We start from the raw sequence: 24,028 nt of genomic DNA on the forward strand, positions 1-24,028 counted from the left end.
CAATTGGAACCCCTTGGGTGTTAATAGTGGGGGATTTAGCGATGGTTATGCAATTGAATGTCACGGGGCAATAAGTAAGATTCTCTCTTGTTGGAGATGGTTATTGGCTGACACTCGTGTAGTGTGAATGTTACTTGCTACTTGTCAGCCCAAGCCTGGATATTGTCCAGTTCCTGCTGCATTTGGACAGAGTGCTTCAGCGTCAGTCCCTCCAATAATTTAACTGAATGGGAACCTAATTTCACAATCTGGCCACTTACTACACAGATCTGAAGACTTAAAGGATACATAGTCTAGAATCTCCTTTGTATAAGGGTTCATAGTCCTAGACAACATTGCTATAGGATAACTGTAGGCTGCAAGACAAAGGAAAACAATTTCAGTCACAATGGGCTGAGCAGTTTTAAGTAACAGCGCAAGTTCTATAGCAAGAAGCTATCTATATGATTAAGTCTCATACCTAGCATGCATCCATTACATTTCAAGTGTAATACACACAAAGTGAATATCACTATCAGTTACACTTACTCAGTTGAAAGGTTATTCATACAAAAGCTAATTGCAACTAATCAATTAGCAATACTGATTGACTGCACAGTGAATCGTCATGGAAGAGAGACACGGGCATTTAATACAAATTCAGACTCAGCAAAGGACTGAACCTTAGTGATGCTTAAAAGAGAAATAGCATCCTCAGGCTAGCTTCTCCAGCATTTCACACACTGACCTTCCATTCAGAGAGTATTGTTGACTTAGAGTATTGGGAAGTATATTTTTTACAATTAAATTACTGAATAATTTAAAGTGCAATATCCATATGACATTATTATTTTATAATGGTCAATGAATGCTAAAGGGTTATTGGTATTTAATACCCTCTTTTATTGAAGGCAAGAAATACACATGCGGGATACTAAAGATCATTGATGCTATTGTACAAGATTTTATAGAGATTATGAATTTGCTCTCTGATGCAAAGGTTTACAAGCTGGTAGCATGTATTGAGATTTTGAGCACAAAGGCCAGCACACCCCACTGGATTTTTTTTAACTACGAGCCTATGGGGTGTACAGGCCATCATACCCTAATTGTCTATGTACTGATGGCACGTGAAGCTCTGTGCCAGGACTAAAGATTTGTTAAACATAGCTTCATACCCCAGGTTTTATTTCAAACCAATTGGAGTAAAGGGACAATATTGTGGCAATGCAGTTTGCACAAAACAATGTGTCCACCATGCTCTGACCAAAATACTAAAGAAAACGTTGCAAGAAACAAATAAGTAATTTATCGTATAAGAAGAGTTCATTCTACAGTCACTCAGAGTACTCTGTAAAAACAAAGGAGTAAATTTTCAGCTTCACTGCATGGGTAATAAGCTAGCAGAGCAGAATTCCTGCCAATTATATAACCTGTTCCACTGAGATCATTGGAATGAAAAAGAAAATCAGGCAGATTCTATAACAGTTCGGCAATCCACTGAACCAGATCATAGTCGCCCAACCTCGGACAGCCCGCTTCTATCTCCTACCCAAAATCTACAAACAGAACTGCCCCGGTAGACCGATCATCTCAGCTTGCTCCTGCCCCACAGAACTCATTTCTCGTTATCTTGACTCCCTTCTCTCTCCCCTTGTCCAGTCCCTTCCCACCTACATCCGTGATTCCTCTGACACCTTACGTCACATCAACAATTTCCAGTTCCTTGGCCCCAACCGCTTCCTCTTCACCATGGACGTCCAATCCCTCTACACCTCCATCCCCCACCAGGATGGTCTGAGGGCCCTTAGCTTCTTCCTCGGACAGAGGCCCGAACAATCCCCATCCACCACTACTCTCCTCCGTCTGGCTGAACTTGTTCTCACGCTGAACAATTTCTCCTTCAACTCCTCTCACTTCCTCCAAATAAAAGGTGTGGCTATGGGTACCCGCATGGGCCCCAGCTATGCCTGTTTCTTTATGGGGTATGTGGAACATTCCTTGTTCCAGTCCTACTCCGGCCCCCTTCCACAACTCTTTCTCCGGTACATCGATGATTACTTCGGTGCCGCTTCATGCTCTCGTCGGGACTTGGAAAAATTTATTAATTTTGCTTCCAATCTCCACCCCTCCATCATTTTCACGTGGTCCATCTCTGACACTTCCCTTCCCTTCCTTGACCTCCCTGACTCAATCTCTGGTGATAGACTGTCCACCAATATCCATTACAAACCCACCGACTCCCACAGCTATCTCGACTACAGCTCCTCACACCCCGCTTCCTGTAAGGACTCCATCCCATTCTCTCAGTTCCTTCGCCTCCGTCGCATCTGTTCTTATGATGCTACCTTCAAAAACAGTTCCTCTGACATGTCCTCCTTCTTCCTTAACTGAGGTTTTCCACCCACGGTCATTGACAGGGCCCTCAACCATGTCCGGCCCATCTCCCGCGCATCCACCCTCACGCCTTCTCCTCCCTCCCAGAAACATGATAGGGTCCCCCTTGTCCTCACTTATCACCCCACCAGCCTCTGCATTCAAAGGATCATCCTCTGCCATTTCCGCCAACTCCAGCATGATGCCACCACCAAACACATCTTCCCTTCACCCCCCTTATCGGCATTCCGTAGGGATCGCTCCCTCCGGGACACCCTGGTCCACTCCTCCATCATCCCCTACTCCTCAACCCCTTCCTATGGCACCACCCCATGCCCACGCAAAAGATGCAATACCTGCCCCTTCACTTCCTCTCTCCTCACCGTCCAAGGACCCAAACACTCCTTTCAAGTGAAGCAACATTTCACTTGCATTTCCCCCCAACTTAGTCTACTGCATTCGTTGCTCCCAATGTGGTCTCCTCTACATTGGAGAGACCAAACGTAAACTGGGCAACCGCTTTGCAGAACACCTGCGGTCTGTCCGCAAGAATGACCCAAACCTCCCTGTCGCTTGCCATTTCAACACTCCACCCTGGTCTCTTGCCCACATGTCTGTCCTTGGCTTGCTGCATTGTTCCAGTGAAGCCCAACGCAAACTGGAGGAACAACACCTCATCTTCCGACTAGGCACTTTACAGCCATCCAGACTGAATATTGAATTCAACAACTTTAGGTCGTGAGCTCCCTCCCCCACCCCACCCCCTTTCTGTTTCCCCCTTCCTTTTCTTTTTTTTCCCCAATAAATTATATAGATTTTCCTTTTCCCACCTATTTCCATTATAAAAAGAGAAAAAGAAAAAAAAAATATTTATTTATTTATTTTAATTTTTTTATCATCTTTTATGCTCTCCCCACCCCCACTAGAGCTATACCTTGAGCGCCCTACCATCCATTCTTAATTAGCACATTCGTTTAGATAATATCACCAACTTTAACACCTATGTGTTCTTTTGTTTTATTGTTGTTGACATCTTTTGATGATCTGCTTCTATCACTGCTTGTTTGTCCCTACAACCACACCCCCACTCCACCTCTCTCTCTCTCTCCGCCCCCCACACACACACACCTTAAACCAGCTTATATTTCAACTCTTTCTTGGACTCGAACTCAAGTTCTGTCGAAGGGTCATGAGAACTCGAAACGTCAACTCTTTTCTTCTCCGCCGTTGCTGCCAGACCTGCTGAGTTTTTCCAGGTAATTCTGTTTTTGTTTTTCTTTCAGATTATCATCCACTCAGGGAAGCCAAGAATTTACCTGACACTGTCAATTTACCATAGGAAGTTGTATCGGTTATTAGCTATAATAATCATTGCAATCTGCAACAAATATATTACTATTTAACCCCCATTCTCATCGATTACACTTATGATTAGCAAAATAACATCTTTATCCTTTACCTCCAATAATGTGACATTGATCATAGGCATCACGGTCTCGTACATCCAACAACAAATAAGGACAGTCTGGGTATGGTCCATCTGTTTTTTCAGGACAGGGGCAGAGCTCAGGGTGAGACAATTTCTGAGTCTCCTTCTCAACATCTATTTCCCCAACACCACTGATAACACTGCAGAGAAAAATAAAAGCTGTTGACAGATCACTTACCATCAGTCTTTATTGCAATTATGAACACTAATAGTTTAGTTTGAAATGCAAAATTTTAAAAACATATACTAGTTACATTTTCAACAAAGAAATAAGGGGTGCTTAGAAATTATACACCCAATTCCACAATAGTTCATTTGGTAAGAGTACTGTTCAGTGTGGAAATGAGTCAAAAACGTCAGGAATGTTCTCAGTCTGATAACAGGTCTGAGCTCATCTCTGCGGAGCAATGGTTGGGACACTGCAATTGACATCAGCGGCCTTGAATTTGGGAAGGAAGAAACAACTGAAAAAAAAAGTCAGGGTTCGCACTCCTAATCCCTATCCAGTGACTCCTTTTCAAAAATCTATATCTGTACATGCCAAACAAAAAGGTCAGGCTCAGCAGATGGTCATATAGGTTCTAGTTATCCTTTGCTTAGGCTCAGAAATGAAGAGTGGCGAGATAACAAATGGTACCCACTGCCTTTGAGGCCTATCCCAGTAAAAGTTAACACGTTTGGGAAGGGAAACACGAGGGAGTTAGAAATTATAGACACATAGTTCAGTCTTTATTTTCCCCAATCTTAAAACATACATTTTCCCTTTCTTTAAAATCTGCCCATAATTTTCCATTTTCACCTTACAGAAAGCACTTTTTGCAAAGTTTTATTTTGCAATCCTCAAAGTTGACCTCTGGTAGGAATATTGATACAGGACCCTCTGCACGAGGTGATCTGGTCCTAAATTGTAACTAGTACTAAAATCAAATCAAGAAAAATAAAGCTGATCACATATAAAATGAGCATGATTTTATGCTTGGGTTGTCAAGGTATTTACAAACCATTACTAAGAAAAGACCTCAAACTATGAGTGAAAATTTTAACTGACTGCCAACTGTTTGCAAGAAATGTCAATCATTTAGTCACATCTAACTGAGAATTATAATCTAATGTTTCAGATGGGGCTGACCAAAATGAAACATCCTAGCTGAAATGTTTATTATTCTTTCCCTTTAAGATACTGACTGACCTGTTGTGGATATCCAGAATTGTACTGCTTCTAAAAAAATAACATAAAATTGCCCAGAATTCATTCCTTGGCAATTAAAACTACAAAGGCTCATTTTACAAAATTTTCCCCTAATTTTCAGGCAGATGGAACTAATAGTCTGCGATGATAAAGAAAAAATTTGATAAATATCAAATCACGGCTTTCTTTTTAGTCCAACAATCCTTACCTTTGGAGGGTGGAGCGGGGAGAAAGTGGTTTCTCGCCTGACTCATCCCTAGTTATTAATTCTATCGGAGATTTCTGTGGCACTTCCACAGGACCTTCTTCATCATTGACCTTTATTGCATGGAGCTCGGGCTCTAGTGTAGAAAGCACTGAATTCGAGCCTGGGGGAAACAATTTGAAACTCAAATCTAAAAAGTCCATTCAGAAGAGGACTTTTCACAGCAGATTTCTACATGGCAATTCAAAATAAGTTCAAACTCTTAGCTATATTTTATTAAATAAATTGCATAAGAAAAATAAAGTTAACAGGTGTGGTGTGTTGCTCATTATCATGTCCTCTTCCATCTGTAAACAAGGCAAAGTATCTTATGAAATCCCTTACCTTGAAAACTTTAATTAATTCTAATTGTTAATAATTCTTTAGAACAGGTAATTTACTAATACTCGATACCAACCTTCCTCCCGCTGTAGTTCTTCTAACATCCCATCACCTTGTTCATTCACAGAAGCCACCTGCAGCACCTAAGGATAACACAAAGTCAACTGACATTTAAATACTGTACTGAATTTTCCAAAGGAATAAATGTATTTTAAAATTTAATACTCCTCACATTTCTGCAACTGCAATTGGTCCAAGGGATGTACATTTTGCATAGCCCTTCCCTCCTGTGTACCAAAGTATAGGCATACTAAAGAGAAATCACAAGGCCAGTGGTCTCATTCAGAATTCAGATGATTTCATTATCTGCAAGAGTGCAACTCAATTGGTTTATAGCCATATTCAGAAATCAATATTAGATTATAGCCTTGAGATCAATCTCAACTGTGTAGCATTTACATCAGATTTAAGGGCAGTCTGGGTACCGTGGGAAAAATCTGAGGGACATCCATCCTTAAACTGCACCAAGATGCCAACATCTGCCCTTTTACCTCCAACTTTTCCACAGTCCAGGGTCCCAAACAATCCTTCCAGGTGAAATGATGATTTATTTGTGCACATTTCAATTTAGTGTACTGAATTCACTGCTCACAATGTCATGATGATGTATCCTCTACACTGGGGAGACCAAATGCAAGTTGGGTGACCACTTTGCAGAACACTCAGTCCACAAGAATGGCCTTGAACTTCCAGTCACATGTCATGTTAATTCTTTGCCTGACTTTGACCTCTCTGTCCTAAGTCTCCTACACTGTGCCAAAGAAGCTCAATGGAAGATCGTGGGGCAGCACCACATTGTTCAATTAGGCGCCTGACGTCCTTCCAGATTTAACATTGGGTTCAACAATTCCAAATTGTAACAAATACCCCCAAGTCATTACTTTACATGTTCTATTACCAACTTATATCTATATAATGTACTTAATGCAATAAAATGTCCCAAGGGGTTTACAAGTGCATTATAAAACAAAGTATGCCACTGAGCCACATAAGGAAATACTAGGTCAGATGAATAAAAGCTTGGCCAAAGAGGTAGGTTTTAAGGAGTGTCTTAAAGGAAGAAAGTGAGGTAGAGAGGTGTAGGGAGGGAATTCCAGAGCTTGGAGCCTAGGCAACTGAAGGTGTGGCCACCAGTGGCGCAATGATTAAAATTGGAGATGCACAAAAGGCCAGAATTAGAGTGGTGCAGATATCTCAGGGGATTGTGGGTCTGGAGGAGATTACAGAAGTAGGAAGAAGTGGCAAGGTTATGGAGGGAATTTGAAAACATGGTTAAGAATCTTAAAATCAAGACCTTGCTTGACCTGGATCCAATGTAGGTCAGTGAGCACAGGGGTGATAGAGAAAAGGGACTTGCTTCGAGTTAAGACATGGGCAGCAGAGTTTTGGATGACCTCAATTTCACGGAGGGAAACAAGCCAGGAGTGCGTTGGAATAGTCAAATCTACAGGTAACGATGGCATAAATGAAGGTTGCAGGATCAGATGAGCTGAGATGGGTGAAGTTGGGCAATGTTACAGAGGTGGAAAAGGCTGTCTTAATGGTGGCATGGTTATGAGGTCAGAAGTTTATCTTGGTGTGAAACGTGACACCAAGATTGAGAACAGGCTGGCTTAATCTCAGACTGTTTCCAGGGAGATGGATGGAGTCAGTAGCTAGGGAACAGAGTTTGGAACAGGAACCAAAAGCCACGGCTTCAGTCTTCCCAAGATTTAATTGGAGGAAATTTCTGCTCAAACAGTAGAGAATGTCGAATAAGCAATCTGATAATTTAACAACAGCGGAGGAATCGATAGAGATGATGATGAGGTGGAGCTGGGTGTCGTCAGCGTACCTGTGAAAGATAACACTGTGCTTCCGGATAGTGTTGCAGAGGGGCAGCATGTTGATGAAAAATGGTGGGGTGCAGGGGCAAGATTAGAACCTTGGGGGATACCAAACCATGGGAGCTGGAAGGGAAGCCATTGAAAGCGATTTTCTGGCTACCATTAGATAGATAATAATGGAACCACACGAAAGCAGTCCCACCAAGCTGGATTGCCTTCCATCCCATCACAGATCTTCCCTTCTCATATTTTCCTGCTTCTGCATATGCTTAAAATCTTTAATTTTTTCCAGTTCTGACAACAGGTCATCAACAGGAAACGCTAACTTTGTTTTTGCCATCACGGATGTCACTGGAAATACTCGGCAGATCAGATATCTTCTGTTTTTATATCTTAAACCTCCCCAGTTAGTTCAGAGTAGCACAGGCAAAATCCAAGAAAAAGGAAGGAGAGAAAATATCCTGAAAATGAAGTCTTATCTTAAAAAAAATATAAGTGGGATTTTAATGTTGAACTAATTTTGTAAACTTTGTGTCACTCATCCCCAAGCCTTTCAAACTGAAAAACTGAGAGCAAGAGCATCTAATGTTATTACTACAAGCTTACAGGTCATTTACACTGTCATTGCTTAAAAGAAAATAATAAACATTATCTATCAATTTCAAAGAAGTGCATCTATACTGAAACGCAAATGTTATGAGAATCTTTTATGACCCAATAGTTCAATTATGGACTATATCCCATAGGGCAATAAACCATAAATGGGAGCACTTACCAGCTGGGCAAATGTGGTGACTTTCAATCTTTTGAATAATTCATCTCTTTTATATCTATAATCTATTATGAGGAAAAAAGAAAAATTGAATTATGATTATTTTAAATTCTCATTTCAACAGTCATTACATTGCAAAATACACAAGAGCTTAAATTTGCAAAATGAATCTTCTTTGCACCAAATGCAGTCTTTGAGGGTACAGGTTGACATCTACTGTATGGATGTCACATGATTTCGGTTATAGCCTGGCAGAATGGAAATGTGGAGTGCCCAAGTCAATTGCTAAACATTCAACCACGATAAAAATGGTTTATCAGTGATGCTTTTAGTACAATTAGATGATCTTGACAATGGATCAATCAGCTGATCGTGAATTACCATTAAATATTGATGTGGATTTCTAACCTATCACTGTATTTTTCAGCTGCCGTCACCTTCAGGGCCTATAATGCTCATAACCTCACAGACCCTGTGAACTCCTTTCAACAGTATACTACATTTACTGAAAATTCATTAACCTATTGAGTACTGAGTTCAGCCAAATATTTCCATACATGGGCACACATTAGGCATGTAGAGGAAGGAATAATTGAGAAAAACATTGCTGTGTTGTATGCTTGTTAGACAACTGCCAGCATTTCAATATGCAATATGAGGGTACATACGATTATTCCAAGAAAATAGACCAATATTTAACAGGGGTCAGGCTCAACACTAGTTTGTTGGTTTTACCTCTGCTTCAATAAAATGGCTAGGTATTTATTGAATGTACTTTGCACTATCAGTGCCTTACTTACAGTGAAAAGTCAAGCTATTTAAATTGTCAGACCCTTGTAGAGAACCCTCTATAATACCAGTAAATTCTTACATAGCTTTAAACACTATGAATTTTATTTATTTATAATGGTAATTTAGAGCTTAGCCAGAATAGTCCCTGGCCATTCAGGACAAGGTTGGCTTATTTTTCTTTAAATCAGCTGTGTCCAATAGGTGATGTTTCAAGTCAAAAAATTCTTGAAGTTTGTATACAATTTCCCCTCATCCTTTATGTTGATTTTGGGCTGCTTTATGTGACTTTATATCATGCTCGATACCAGAAGCCTTTTAATTTATCCATGTTGGCAAGTTAGTTTAAAATTGTTAAACAGATGAAAGAAAATTAAAACACTTTAAAAAGTTTTATCTGTAAATAAAGCTCAAAATGGTGTTGGGTGGGGCCAATGGTGTATACAGTTTGTCACCTGTACTCCGGTTCTCACAAGAGCTGCAAGCTGTGCAAAATACATATTTTGGTAGTTTAATTGGCAAATAACAAATATCTGACAGGCCTTCATCTGCTCTTTTTCCTTCACTCTGATTCTATATTGGATTTGAAGCTTTTTCCTATCAGCGAGTGTTCTTCCCCTGCAATTTCATCAGTCTCTGTGAATCCTCTCTTCATGCAATTCTAATCAGTGCACCTTCACCATTGCACTTCACTATATGATCAGCCCCTTTAAATTAGATATCATTGGACATGCAAATATATAACAAAGAGCTCCCTTACCTTGATCTTGCTTACTATTTGGTGATTCCTCACGGCTGATGGCTGACATTATGCACATTTACTTTCAGGCCAACTTTATGTTCAAAAAGTATTTTGTACTTTAACTGCTGGTAAACACTTACTGGTGTTATTTACAACATCAACTTTGAGCCTTCCTAGTTTGCTGAAAACGTACCAATTCACTGAAAATGTTCTGCTACGTTTACATATCTTATGTGGAATGACATTATCTTATGCAACTAAAGGGTTATTTATTGAAGTCTATTCATTAAGCACTCTGGTTACCTGGGACACAGTGAAGTTACTGTGCTGACCATTGCAATTAGCTGTGTTAACAAAGGAGGCAGTGTCGCTTATCCATGAGAAAATCTGGCATCTTTTCATAGTCTTCAATTCCTTTCACCAAGGGAAAAGTACCTATACAGGTTTACAACTCTTAATAAATTGCCTTTTGTAAAATCACTGGCCACTTCAGAAAGGTTCAAAAGAAAATGTTATTTAAAATTCCTTCCTGGAAAACAAAATTTTTTAGAAAAAAGAAAAATGATTCCTTTTGCTCAGATATTTGGCTACAATGGTGAATTTCTGACATCGAACCTACTCAGGAAGGAATGGCATTCTTCTCACTGTATTATCCTTCTAGTGAAGAGCTTTACAAGAAGATTTTTCAATTGAAAAATGGCAGTACCAGGTACAACATACAGTCCTCCCAAATCATGGATGAAACAGGATTAGTCACCCAGGCATGCACTAGTCTGTCCCCTAGCAGTTATGCCATGACATTAGAGGAAGCTGGATGGTAGTTCATCTGTCACACTATCCAGGATGCAAAATGGTGTTTGGGAGGACAAAAATTGTTTTTTTTTTTATGTATTTACATTCACATCCATATTTTGTGAAGCCACTATACATTTTGACAACATGGTAAGGAAGGAACCTTAATTCATTAGCTTTCTTTGCACAGTTGTGCATATGGTGGGAGAAATGCAAGTAAAGGGTTTATTTTATTTAGTCTTGGTCTTGTGGACGAGCTGGGGGCAAAGAGATACAGAACGAGGGTGCCGCACCTAGCAAGGGCTCTGATGTTTGTGTTTCTGTTCTTAATTTGCCTGTATAACAAAAGTGACCGCACTTCAAAATAATCTACTCGTTGCAATATAGTGGGATATTTTGAAGACTTGATAAACACAAGCTCTTTCTTAACTGGCTGTTTGTGAGTTGCAGATGCTCAGTTGTCTTTCCTGTGCTGGGCCATCACTTTGCAGCCCAAGAGCTACCTTACTATAACAAACATCTCATCTATAGCCAAAGGTCAGTACCACAACTAATCAGGAGAGCCACAGTGGTTCATTTTAGCTCTCTATTCATTGTAAACATTTGTGTCATGTAACATTTTTGACCATTCACCACTTGTCAACTTAATACAATTACTTCTCGGGGAAAAAAAATCACCTACTTCTTCTTAACTCTTCAATTTTTTCCATATACTTTGAAAGGCTGTATCCTGCAAAAATGAAGTATTTCAGTTAGAATGAATCACAGCAGTCAAAATGATTGCACTATAGAGGCACCAACATCAAGATATTATTCAGAACTATTGCAGTACCAAATCACAATGCTTGAGAATTCAAATTTAAAAGCAGAGTAAGCTTTTTTTTAGGAAAAAACTATTTTCTGCTGAGTTGCCTAGTAGCAAAAGTAACACAAGGAATGATTGCATAGTGAGTTTTTAAAGTTAAAACTCATTTGTTTTGCAATACAAAAGTGCTTTATTAAAAATGGAATTAACTGAAAGTGTTTCATTATTTTTCAGAAAAAGTTATTTTTCCTGCTGTTGACTGACAACGGGGGATATTAATTATCCTAATGTAACTAGGATAGTAACAGTGTAGAGGGCAATGGGGAAGGTATTTCTGAAATGTGTATATGAGAACTTTTGTTTCCAGCTCAATGAGGAAGGAAGCAAGGTTGTATCTAGCTCCAGGGAATGAAGTGGGACAAGTGGAGCATGTTTTAGTAGGGAAGCATTTGGGGAATAGCAATTATAATATCAGATTTAGAATAGTTATGGAAAAGGGCAAGGAGCAACGAAGGGTAAAATTATATAACTGGAGGATGTCTAACATCAGTCAGTTGAAAGGGAATCTGGCCCAAATGGCTTAGAATCAAAAACTGGTTGACAAGACAGCAAGTGAACAATGGGATCTTTTCAAAGAAGAGATGGTACAGATGAGACATTCCCATGATGGGAAGGGAAGGAGTGCAAAAAGACCATACAAAGTTGATTTCCCTGGATGACAACAGATAGAGAGAGAGAGAGAGAGAGAGAGAGAGAGAGAGTGTAAAATGTGGCTTATGTCAAATGTAAGGTTTGCAATACAGTCGCGAACAAAGCCAAATATAGAAAGTACACAGAGATTAGTAACCAACATACAAAAGATCACAAAAGTCTTTTATAAATATATGAATAGTAAAAGGGCAGCCAAAGGAAGAAGGTCTTCTGGCACAGTGGTAGCATCCCTGCCTCTCTGCCAGAAGCTCTAGATTCAAGACCCACACCAGGGTCTGATGGCCAAGGAAGGTGGTTCAAACAGGTTGAGCATCATCTGTAAATCCTTCCAGCATTTGCCAGTGGCAGGCAGTAAGAACGGGAGAGATTCCTGGTCAGCCATGCGATGGAAAGAAGATTAGAACCTCTGCCATCACTATTTATGGCTCCAGGACTACAACATGCATGTAAAAACGCATGTTGACACAGCAACTTGGACTCCTTTTGGAGGTCAGTTGGTTTAGTTGACTGGACAGCTAGTGTGGATCAGATTGGTGCCAACATGGTATTTGATCCTCGTTTCGGCTGGGGTGGATTTGGGATCTGCCTCCTTGCTCTAACCATGGAGGAGGCCGTGGTGCTATGGGTTTGCCTTGCCTTTGGGCAGAGAACTGAAAAAGAAGAAGCCAAAGGAAGAGTGGGGCCAACTATGGGCCAAAAAGCCAACACTTTTATGAAGGCAAAGAGTCTGGCTGAGGTATGAAATGAGTACTTTGCATTTGCCTTCACTAGAAAAGAGGATGCTGCTGATGTAGCAACAGGAGTTAGTAGTGATAATGGATACAATTAAAAAAGATAAAGAGGAGATACTTAAAAAGGTTGGCAGTGTTCAAGGTAGAACAAGTCAGCTGTCCTGAACGAGATGCATTCTAAGTTACTGAGGTAAATATAGAGTAGAAAATTGCAGAGGCTCTGGCCATAATCTTCCAATTCTCCTTTACATATGGGGGTGATGCCGCAGGACTGAAGGATTGCAAATGTTATTCATAAAGTCATAGAGGACTACAGCACAGAAAAAGACCCTTTGGCCCATTGAGTCTGTGCCGGTCAAACAAGTACCTAACTATTCTAATCCCATTTTCCAGCACAAGGCCCATAGTCTTGTATGCCATGGCATTGCAAGTGCACATCCAAATATTTCTTAGATGTTATGAGGGTTTCTGCTTCCACCACCATTTCAGGCAGTGAGTTCCAGATTCTCACCACCCTCTGGGTGAAAAAATTCTTCCTCGAAACCTCCTACCCCTTACCTTAAATCTATGCCCCTTGGTTATTGATTCCTCCACCAAGGGGAAAAGTTCCTTCCTGTCTACCCTATCTATGCCCCTCATAATTTTATACACCTCAATCATGTCCCCTCTCATTCTCCTCTGCTCCAAGGAAAATAATCCCAGTCTATCCAATCTCTCCTCATAACTAAAACTCTCCCGCCCAGGCAACATCCTGGTAAATCTCCTCTGCACTCTCTCTAGTGCAATCACATCCTTCCTATAATGCGGATTCCAGAACTACATGCAATACTCTAGCTGTGGCCTAACCAGCGTTTTTTGGTCAGATCCGAACCAACTTGGGAAAGCCCTGGGTTGTAAATGCATCGCTTTAACCATTGGGCCACGCCTGGCTGCTGGTAACTCCCCTGTTTAAAAAGAGGTGGGGGTGGGTCAGAGCGATAAACCTGACAACTACATGGCGTCAACCCAATATCATTCTGGGGGGAGCTTTGAGAGACAATAATCTGGGCCAAAATTCATTGCCATTTATAAAAATATGGGCTAATAAATGAAAGTCAGCACAGATTTCTTAAGAGCGAAATGGGTTTGATTAACTTGATTCAATTTTTTGATGAAGGCAATGTAGTTGTTGTTATGCATACAGTCTTGCAAAAGACATGACAAAGTTCCACAAAATATACTTGTTAGCAAAATTAAAGACCGTGGGATTAAATTGACAGTGGCAGCGTAGATACAAAATTGGCTAAGGGAGAGCAAGCAGAGAGTATGGTTAGAAGGAAGTATACAGTGGTGTTTTCTCAGAGGCTGGTATTAGGACCACTGCTCTTTGTAATATGAATTAATGACCTGGGTTTGGGTATAGGATATAACTTCAAAGTTTGGAGATGACATGAATTTTGGAAATACATGAGAAGGATAGTAACAGACTTCAGGACGACAGACTGGTGAAGTGGGCAGACACACAGCACATGAAATTTAACGTAGAGATAAAGAAAGAAGTAATACATTTTGGTAGGAAAAATTACGAAAGACCTGGGAGTGTATGCAGACAAATCTTTGAAGGTGACAGGACAAGTTGAGAAGGCTGGTACAAGGTGTCTGGAATTCTTGATTTAATTAAGAGGTGTTGAATACAAAAGCAAGGAAATTATGTTAAACTGTTGTTTAACCAGTCTTTTACATCGAGTATTGTGTCCAATTCTGGGCATACACAAAACCTTCAAGAGGGTGCAAAAGAGATTTACTAGAATTATATTAGGGATGAGGGGCTTCAGTTATGTGGAAAGACTTAAGAAGCTGGACTGTTCTTACAGCAGAGAAGATAACAGGGGATTTGACAAAGATATTCAAAACCAGTTTTTGATAAAATAAATATGGAGAAACTGTTTTCAGTGGCAGTACGATCACTATCCAGAGTACACAGATTTAAGATTATAGCAATAGAATCAGAGGCAACATAAAGAAACACTTTGTTTCCACAACAAGTTGTTGTGATCTGGAATACATTGCCTGAAAAAGGTGGTGGAAACAGACCCAGCGGTAACATTAAAATGAGATTGGATAAATAGTTGAAAGGTAAAATTTTACAGGTTATAGGGAAAGAGGGGGGACTAACTGGGTAACTTAACCAAAGAGCCAGCACAGGCATGATGGTCTTCTTCTGTGCTATATCATTTAATGATTCTATGGTAGTTCATTCCAAATACTCACCATTCTTTGAACAAAACAATGTTCTGGTTGTGTGTTATATTTACCTTTCATTAATTTCTTGTTCCACTGGCTTGACTGACGTTAAATTAATACATTGAGCTCACCTTCTTTATGTGTCTTTTAATACTTGAATATACTTCAAAGCTAGATCTTTTCATACCTTATCCCCTTTACATGTGGGTTCATTCTTGCTGCTTGGCAATGCTTTCCAAGCTTGCATGTCCTTTTGGAAAGTGCCCAAACTACATTCTCTATTTTAATGCTGGATGCAAACTTTTTGGCTTCTGTATTCAGGTAATTTCATATTGACCCATGGTACTTCATTCACCACCACCCACTGGTTAAATCCTTAACCTCTCTAGTACCATGAATCAACATTCTATCCTATATTCCCTAGAATTTAGTTTCATTGCTAACCTCTCATGTGAGACTTTGTCAATGGCCTATTGTAGGAACTTCCATGATCAAATGAGATTTGACAAAGGTAGTGAACAGGGATTGTCTATGGATAACAAAAACAGAATTACCTGGAAAAACTCAGCAGATCTGGCAGCATCGGCAGAGAACAACAGAGTTGACGTTTCGAGTCCTCATGACCCTTCAACAGAACTGAGCGAATATAAGGAGAGGGGTGAAATATAAGCTGGTTTAAGGTAAGGGGGTGGGGGGGGTGGAGAAAAGTTGGAGGGGTGGTGTGGTTGTAGGGACAAGCAAGCAGTGATAGGAGCAGATGATCAAAAGATGTCACAGACAAAAGAACACAGGTGTAGAAGGCAGTGATATTATCTAAACGAATGTGCTAATTAAGAATGGATGGTAGGGCACTCAAGGTACAGCTCTAGTAGGGATGGGGTGGAAAGACTAGCAGGGCATAAAAGATTTAAAAATAATGGAAATAGGTGGGAAAAGAGAAATCTATATAAATTATTGGAAAAAACAAAAAAGGAAGGGGGAAGAAACAGAAAGGGGGTGGGGATGGAGGAGGGAGCTCAAGATCTAAAGTTATTGAATTCAATATTCAGTCCAGAAGGCTGTAAAATGCCTATTCGGAAGATGAGCTGCTGCTCCTCCAGTTTGCATTGGGCTTCACTGGAACAATGCAGCAAGCCAAGGACAGACATGTGGGCAAGAAAGCAGGGTGGAGTGTTAAAATGGCAAGCGACAGGGAGGTTTGGGTCATTCTTGCGGACAGAACGCAGGTATTCTACAAAGCGGTCGCCCAGTTTACGTTTGGTCTCTCCAATGTACAGGAGACCGCATTGGGAGCAACGAATGCAGTAGACTAAGCTGGGGGAAAATGCAAGTGAAATGCTGCTTCACTTGAAAGGAGTGTTTGGGCCCTTGGACAGTGAGGAGAGAGGAAGTGAAGGGGCAGGTGTTGCATCTTTTGCGTGGGCATAGAGAGGTGCCATAGGTGGGGGCTGAGGAGTAGGGGGTGATGGAGGAGTGGACCAGGGTGTCCCGGAGGGAACGATCCCTACGGAATGCTGCGCGGGAGGGGGGGGGGAAAATGAGGGGAAGATGTGTTTGGTGGTGGCATCATGCTGGAGTTGGCGGAAATGGCGGAGGATGATCCTTTGAATGCGGAAGCTGGTGGGGTGATAAGCGAGGACAAGGGGGACCCTACCATGTTTCTGGGAGGGAGGAGAAGGCAATGAGGGCGGATGCGCAGGAGATGGGCCTGACATGGTTGAGGGCCCTGTCAACGACCGTGGGTGGAAAACCTCAGTTAAGGAAGAAGGAGGACATGTCAGAGGAACTGTTTTTGAAGGTAGCATCATAAGAACAGATGTGACGGAGGCGAAGGAACTGAGAGAATGGGATGGAGTTCTTACAGGAAGCGGGGTGTGAGGCGCTGTAGTCGAGGTAGCTGTGAGAATCAATAGGCTTGTAATGGATATTGGTGGACAGTCTATCACCAGAGATTGAGACAGAGAGGTCAAGGAAGGGAAGGGAAGTGTCAGAGATGGACCATGTGAAAATGATGGAGAGGTGGAGATTGGAAGCAAAATTAATAAATTTTTCCAAGTCCCGACGAGAGCATGAAGCAGCACCGAAGTAATCATCGATGTACCGGAGAAAGAGTTGTGGAAGGGGGCCGGAGTAGGACTGGAACAAAGAATGTTCCACATACCCCATAAAGAGACAGGCATAGCTGGGGCCCATGTGGGTACCCATAGCCACACCTTTTATTTGGAGGAAGTGAGAGGAGTTAAAGGTGAAATTGTTCAGCGTGAGAACAAGTTCAGCCAGATGGAGGAGAGTAGTGGTGGATGGGGATTGTTCGGGCCTCTGTTCGAGGAAGAAGCTAAGGGCCCTCAGACCATCCTGGTGGGGGATGGAGGTGTAGAGCGACTGGACGTCCATGGTGAAGACGAAGCGGCTGGGGCCAGGGAACTGGAAATTGTTGATGTGACGTAAGGTGTCAGAGGAATCACGGATGTAGGTGGGAAGGGACTTGACAAGGGGAGAGAGAAGGGAGCCAAGATAACGAGAAATGAGTTCCGTAGGGCAGGAGCAGGCTGACACGATCGGTCTACCGGGACAGTTCTGTTTGTGGATTTTGGGTAGGAGGTAGAAGCGGGTCATCCGAGGTTGGGCGACTATCAGGTTGGAAGTTGTGGGAGGAAGATCTTCAGAGGAGATGAGGTCAGTGACAGTTGGAAACAATGGCTTGATGTTCAATGGTGAGGTCATGGTCCATGGAGAGGTAGGAGGAAGGGTCTGCAAGTTGACGCTCAGCCTCCGCGAGGTAGAGGTCAATGCGCCAGACAACAGCAGCACCACCCTTGTCAGCGGGTTTGATGACAATGTTGGGGATGCACCTGAGAGAACGGAGTACAGTAAGTTCAGAGTGAGACAGATTAGAATGGGTGAGAGGAGCAGAGAAATTGAGACGACTTATTATCACATTAGTCGTCTCAATTTCTCTGCGCCTCTCACCCATTCTAATCTGTCTCTCTCTGAACTTACTGCACTCCATTCTCTCAGGTCCAACCCCAACATTGTCATCAAACCCGCTGACAAGGGTGGTGCTGTTGTTGTCTGGCGCACTGACCTCTACCTCGCGGAGGCTGAGCGTCAACTTGCAGACACTTCCTCCTACCTCTCCCTGGACCATGACCTCACCATTGAACATCAAGCCATTGTTTCCAGGACTGTCACTGACCTCATCTCCTCTGAAGATCTTCCTCCCACAGCTTCCAACCTGATAGTCGCCCAACCTCGGACGGCCCGCTTCTATCTCCTACCCAAAATCCACAAACGGAACTGTCCCGGTAGACCGATCGTGTCAGCCTGTTCCTGCCCTACAGAACTCATTTCTCGTTATCTTGACTCCCTTCTCTCTCCCCTTGTCAAGTCCCTTCCCACCTACATCCGTGATTCCTCTGACACCTTATGTCACATCAAGAAGTTCCAGTTCCCTGGCCCCAACCGCTTCCTCTTCACCATGGACATCCAGTCCCTCTAGACCTCCATTCCCCACCAGGATGGTCTGAGGGCCCTTAGCTTCTTCCTCGAACAGAGGCCCGAACAATCCCCATCCACCACTACTCTCCTCCGTCTGGCTGAACATGTTCTCACACTGAACAATTTCTCCTTTAACTCCCCTCACTTCCTCCAGATAAAAGGTGTGGCTATGGGTACCCGCATGGGCCCCAGCTATGCCTGTCTTTTTATGGGATATATAGAACATTCCTTGTTCCAGTCCTACTCCGGCCCCCTTCCACAACTCTTTCTCCGGTACATCAATGATTACTTTGGTGCTGCTTCATGCTCTCGTTGGGACTTGGAAAAATTTATTAATTTTGCTTCCAATCTCCACCCCTTCCTCATTTTCACATTGTCCATCTCTGACACTTCCCTTCCCTTCCTTGACCTCTCTGTCTCAATCTCTGGTGATAGACTGTCCTCCAATATCCATTACAAGCCTACCAACTCCCACAGCTACCTTGACTACAGCTCCTCACACCCCACTTCCTGTAAGGACTCCATCCCAGTCTCAGTTTCTTTGCCTCCGTTGCATTTGTTCTGATGATGCCAACTTCAAAAACAGTTCCTCCGACATGTCCTCCTTTTTCCTTAACTGAGGTTTTCCACCCACGGTCGTTGACAGGGCCCTCAACCGTGTCAGGCCCATCTCCCGCGCATCCGCCCTCACGCCTTCTCCTCCATCCCAGAAACATGATAGGGTCCCCCTTGTCCTCACTTATCACCCCACCAGCCTCCGCATTCAAAGGACCATCCTCCGCTATTTCCGCCAACTCCAGCATGATGCCACCACCAAACACATCTTCCCTTCACCTGCCCTGGCGGCATTCCGTAGGGATCGTTCCCTCCGGGACACACTGGTCCACTCCTCCATCACCCCCTACTCCTCAACCCCCACCTATGGCACCACCCCATGCTCACGCAAAAGATGCAACACCTGCCCCTTCACTTCCTCTCTCCTCACCGTCCAAGGGCCCAAACACTCCGTTCAAGTGAAGCAGCATTTCACTTGCATTTCCCCCCAACTTAGTCTCCTGCATTCGTTGCTCCCAATGCGGTCTCCTCTAAATTGGAGAGACCAAACGTAAACTGGGCGACCGCTTTGTAGAACACCTGCGGCCTGTCCGCAAGAATGACCCAAACCTCCCTGTCGCTTGCCATTTTAACACTCCACCCTGCTCTCTTGCCCACATGTCTGTCCTTGGCTTGCTGCATTTTTCCAGTGAACTCCAACGCAAACTGGAGGAACAGCACCTCATCTTCCGAATAGGCACTTCACAGCCTTCCGAACTGAATATTGAATTCAACAACTTTAGATCTTGAACTCCCTCCTCCATCCCCAGCCCCTTTCTGTTTCTTCCCCCTTCCTTTTGTTTTTTCCAATAATTTATATAGATTTCTCTTTTCCCATCTATTTCCATTATTTTTAAATCTTTTATGCCCCACTAGTCTTTCCACCCCATCCCTACTAGAGCTGTACCTTGAGTGCCCTACCATCCATTCTTAATTAGCACATTCGTTTAGATAATATCACCACCTTCAACACCTCTGTGTTCTTTTGTCTGTGACATCTTTTGATTATCTGCTCCTATCACTGCTTGCTTGTCCCTACAACCACACCACCCCCCCCCAACTCCATTCCCTCTACCTTAAACCAGTTTATATTTCACCCCTCTCCTTATATTCGCTCAGTTCTGTGGAAGGGTCATGAGGATTCGAAACGTCAACTCTTTTCTTCTCCGCCGATGCTGCCAGACCTGCTGAGTTTTTCCAGGTAATTCTGTTTTTGTTTTGGATTTCCAGCATCCGCAGTTTTTTGTTTTTATTTTTATGATTGTCTATGGATGTTATTTACATGAACTTCCAGAAGACATTTGAGAAAATCCCTCATAAGAAACTGTTAGCTCAGGGTGAAGCTCATGAAATTGAATGCAAATTATCAACATAGTTAGGAAATTGGCTGAAGGGCAGGAAACAGAGACTAGGGATAAAGGGCAAGTACTGTAATTGTTCGGATGGGACTGGTGGTGTCCTGCAAGGAGAAGGGGCCTCATCTATTCACAGCATTTTTTAGCGACAGATATTGGGATAGAAAGCCACATATCCAAATTTGCTGATGACATAAAGATAGCCAGCATTCTAAGCAGTCTAGATGGAAGTATAATATTGCAAATAGATATTGAGTATTGCTGAAAAAAAATTTTTTTTTTTTGAAGATTTTCATCTTGCACTCCTCAGGACAATTTGCAAGAATACCAAATGTAAAGGGAACAATTCATACGATATGTGAGAAGAGGGTGCTGATTCGTTGGCTAGTGGACTCTGATTGGTGGAGGCGTTGCCATGGAGAATGCACCAGTTGATGGTGACTGACAGTTAACTGCTAAGCATTGTTCAAAATTTCAACCAGGCAGCTTGACTCTGATTCATTTTTGTCCAGAAGAATGAACCAGCAAATGCCTGGCGCTTATTTTGTTTAGCTGAAACAAGTGCAATGTGTGCACATGTACAAAGAACCAGGCCCTGTGTATTAATATATGTAGCTTCCAGTACACAAAAATGCACCACACTGCGAGCCCAACTGACAATCTTAAATTGGTTGTCAGTTTAATTCTTAGCACAATGAGGATTATTTAGCAAATGTTGTCCAACTGCAGAATCACATCTAATGTTGGACACTGTGTTTTGAGTATTACAAGCACAAGCTGGTTGGGTATGGTCTGTACCTTGCCCATTGCAAACAGCAAAAGGGACATGCTGTTTGATACGATCCGCCAGTCTTTGGGATGCACAGCCTACATACCGAGCATCATATGAACATAAGGAGCAGAAGTAGGCTATTTGGCCCCTTGAGCTTGCTCTGCCATTCAATAATATCATGACTGAGCTGTTTCTGTTTCAAGTTCCACAATCCCATCTACCCCTGATTACCTTTGATTCCTTTGCCTATCAAGCATCTATCTGCCTCTGCCTTAAAAATATTCAATGACCCCACCTCCACTGCCTTCTAGGGCTGAGTGCTCCAGAGTCACACAACCCTCAGAGAAAAAACTTCTCATTCTGTTCTAAAAGGATGATCCTTAATTTTAAAACTGCGACCCCTAGTTCTGGGCTTACCCACAAGCGGAAACATCCTTTCCACGTCCACCTTGTTGAGACCGTTCAGGGTCTTATATACTTCAATCAAGTCACCCCTCATTCTTCTAAACTCCAGTGGTAACAAGCCCCGTCTGCCCAAACTTTCCTCATAAGGCAACCCGCTCCAACCTTTCCTCATAAGGCAACCTGCTCTATAAACCTCCTCTGAACCGCCTTCAATGCATTTACATTCTTCCTTAAATAAGGAAATCAAGACTGCACACAGTATTTGATATGTATGTAGATCATTAAAATATCATGACCAGGTACAGAAAATAATCAAAATGGCTAATTGAATTCTGACCTTTATTTCTAAATGGTTAGAATGCAATGGGGCATAAAATGGGCAATATCAGATCAGGCACCCATTATACACCTCACTCCATTCTCCTTTCCACTGACTTCAATGGGTAGACAATGAGATTGTTCCTGTTTTACGTCCTGGCTGAAATTGAAAGTTCAAGCATACATCACATGTGCTGAAGCCCAACATATAATTTTAATCTTACCTACCCAATGGAAACCAGGGTGGCTAGGTTATCTGCCTAAAGCTAATGGGGCCCTTCCTTAAATATGGAGATTGGGATCCAATTGACCTTCGACCGCAATTTCAGTTCTGGCCTGAACAGGAAGCCACCATAACTTTCATGCCTGGTTGAACTAGGGAAGGAAAACTCAAGACTTTCATTTCTTTGTAGGACCTGAAGGAGAAGGAGTGCCCCATGGGTCCCACAAGGGAGGTTTATACCCACTGTGCCCTAGACTTAAACAGTCCTCCAGCTGAGACCTTCTTGAAACTCCCTTCGCCATACCTATCTGCTTGCAGCTGATCCAGAGACAAGAATGCTACAATTGAGTGAAATTAGCAGTGACTTGTATGGTTATGATTCCCATTCATGGTATTGTCAAATTTTCCATTATCAGGCGGCTTATATAGAATATGCTATTCCCTTGTAATTGGCAGTAAAATAAAATCCAGGAATAATGTAGTTCAAATCAAATGGTGCACCATTTCCATGTTATATAATTAGTTCAGGATTACAATGAAGAATCTGTCAAGATGATTGGAGGAAAGAAAACCCTTGTGAAAGAAGAATAAATCAGTCCTCCACTATCTCCCCAAACTTCACCTTCACAGGGAGTAAGTATGTTATGTCAAGAGTGGAGTGTGTCTCAGAGGCTGGTTGGCTTTGATACACTACCTAATCTCACAAGATTATAATGTCTTTTGAAGATTGCATCACAAGCTTCTAACATGCTTTTTCATTCAATTTTGCTATAAGCATAGAAATTACTGCATAAAGGAGATGATTTGCCCATTGTGCCTCTGCCAGTACTAGATCATCACAGCAGCTGTCTATTCTAATTCAACTTCTGTGCTTTCTCTATGCCATTTAGTGATTTTCTTGAAGAATTTTCCTAATTCCCTCGTAAATGTTGTGATTGACTCTGTTTCATGAGCTAGCTCTCAGAAAACATTCCACATCCTGATAAAGCTTTGTGTGAAGAAACTGCTTTTTATCTTCCCCTTAATGCTTCAACGACCAATCCTAAATTTGTATATCACGGCAACAATTCAGCCCACTTACCGGTATCAATTCGTGCTCGAACATATCGATACTTTGGATTTGGTACGACTCTTTTCTTTAAAAACTATGGAGAAAAGAATAACAAACATAATTATAATAAAACTACACAAAGACCCAGGTTACATGAATTTTGAGCTACAACATAAAAATCAGAAAGGAGAAGCTACAGTGGACAGATGTGAATGGCCGGGGTGGTGGTGCTGGAGGTCTCGGTCTAGAGATGGGGATGAAAGATCTTGAGAAGGAGAGAGAAAAGTAAGAGGGTTTGAGGGCAAAGGAGTGAGGGCAGGGAGGGGAAGGTAGAGGGGCGAGGGTGGGCGGACTGGAGGGAAGGTGAGGGCACGGCGGGAGGGGGAGGTCCTGGCTGTAACGGTATCCACGGTCGGATGGTGGGTCCTGGGTCCTGAGTCCTGGGTCCTGGGTCCCGGGTCCCAGGTCCCGGCTCCCGGGTCCCGGGTCCCAGGTCCCGACTCCGGCCTCACCCACTTGCACGCCGTACCGTACCGAGGACGGGTTTACACCAGCGCCGGGAGTACCAGGCACTCCCTGACAGTTTCAAGCCCCACCACAAACTAAACTTACCTCAGGATTCCCGATCGAGCTCCTCACTGACATATTTAACAATCTGCCCCCAGCTCCTTTCAATCAAACAATAAATAAATTAAAGTGCTGGACGATTAACCGCCGCTGCCTTCAAACGTTCATCGCGATT

At 42.5% G+C, this 24,028-nt stretch overlaps 1 protein-coding gene across 4 annotated transcripts in view; it reads right to left on the bottom strand.

The window, feature by feature from the left end:
• Positions 1–24,028, bottom strand: part of cep41 (centrosomal protein 41) — a 48,596-nt gene extending 24,568 nt beyond the window's left edge. For 2 of the 4 annotated variants that reach the window (XM_041203546.1, XM_041203545.1), the window contains exons 1-9: positions 23,899–24,022; positions 23,317–23,380; positions 11,283–11,330; positions 8,281–8,342; positions 5,852–5,929; positions 5,696–5,762; positions 5,242–5,401; positions 3,815–3,984; positions 289–356 (exon numbers count right to left, since the gene is read on the bottom strand). In XM_041203546.1, coding sequence (XP_041059480.1) covers positions 289–356; positions 3,815–3,984; positions 5,242–5,401; positions 5,696–5,762; positions 5,852–5,929; positions 8,281–8,342; positions 11,283–11,330; positions 23,317–23,380; positions 23,899–23,931 — 750 coding nt within the window. In that variant the 5' untranslated portion in view covers positions 23,932–24,022. Of the gene's footprint in view, positions 1–288; positions 357–3,814; positions 3,985–5,241; positions 5,402–5,695; positions 5,763–5,851; positions 5,930–8,280; positions 8,343–11,282; positions 11,331–23,316; positions 23,381–23,898 lie in introns of all 4 variants that reach the window. The other 2 variants (XM_041203547.1, XM_041203548.1) reach the window with 2 other exon arrangements.

Source organism: Carcharodon carcharias, chromosome 13 (genome assembly GCF_017639515.1).
Source record: "Carcharodon carcharias isolate sCarCar2 chromosome 13, sCarCar2.pri, whole genome shotgun sequence".
In the NCBI taxonomy this organism is placed as follows: domain Eukaryota; kingdom Metazoa; phylum Chordata; class Chondrichthyes; order Lamniformes; family Lamnidae; genus Carcharodon; species Carcharodon carcharias.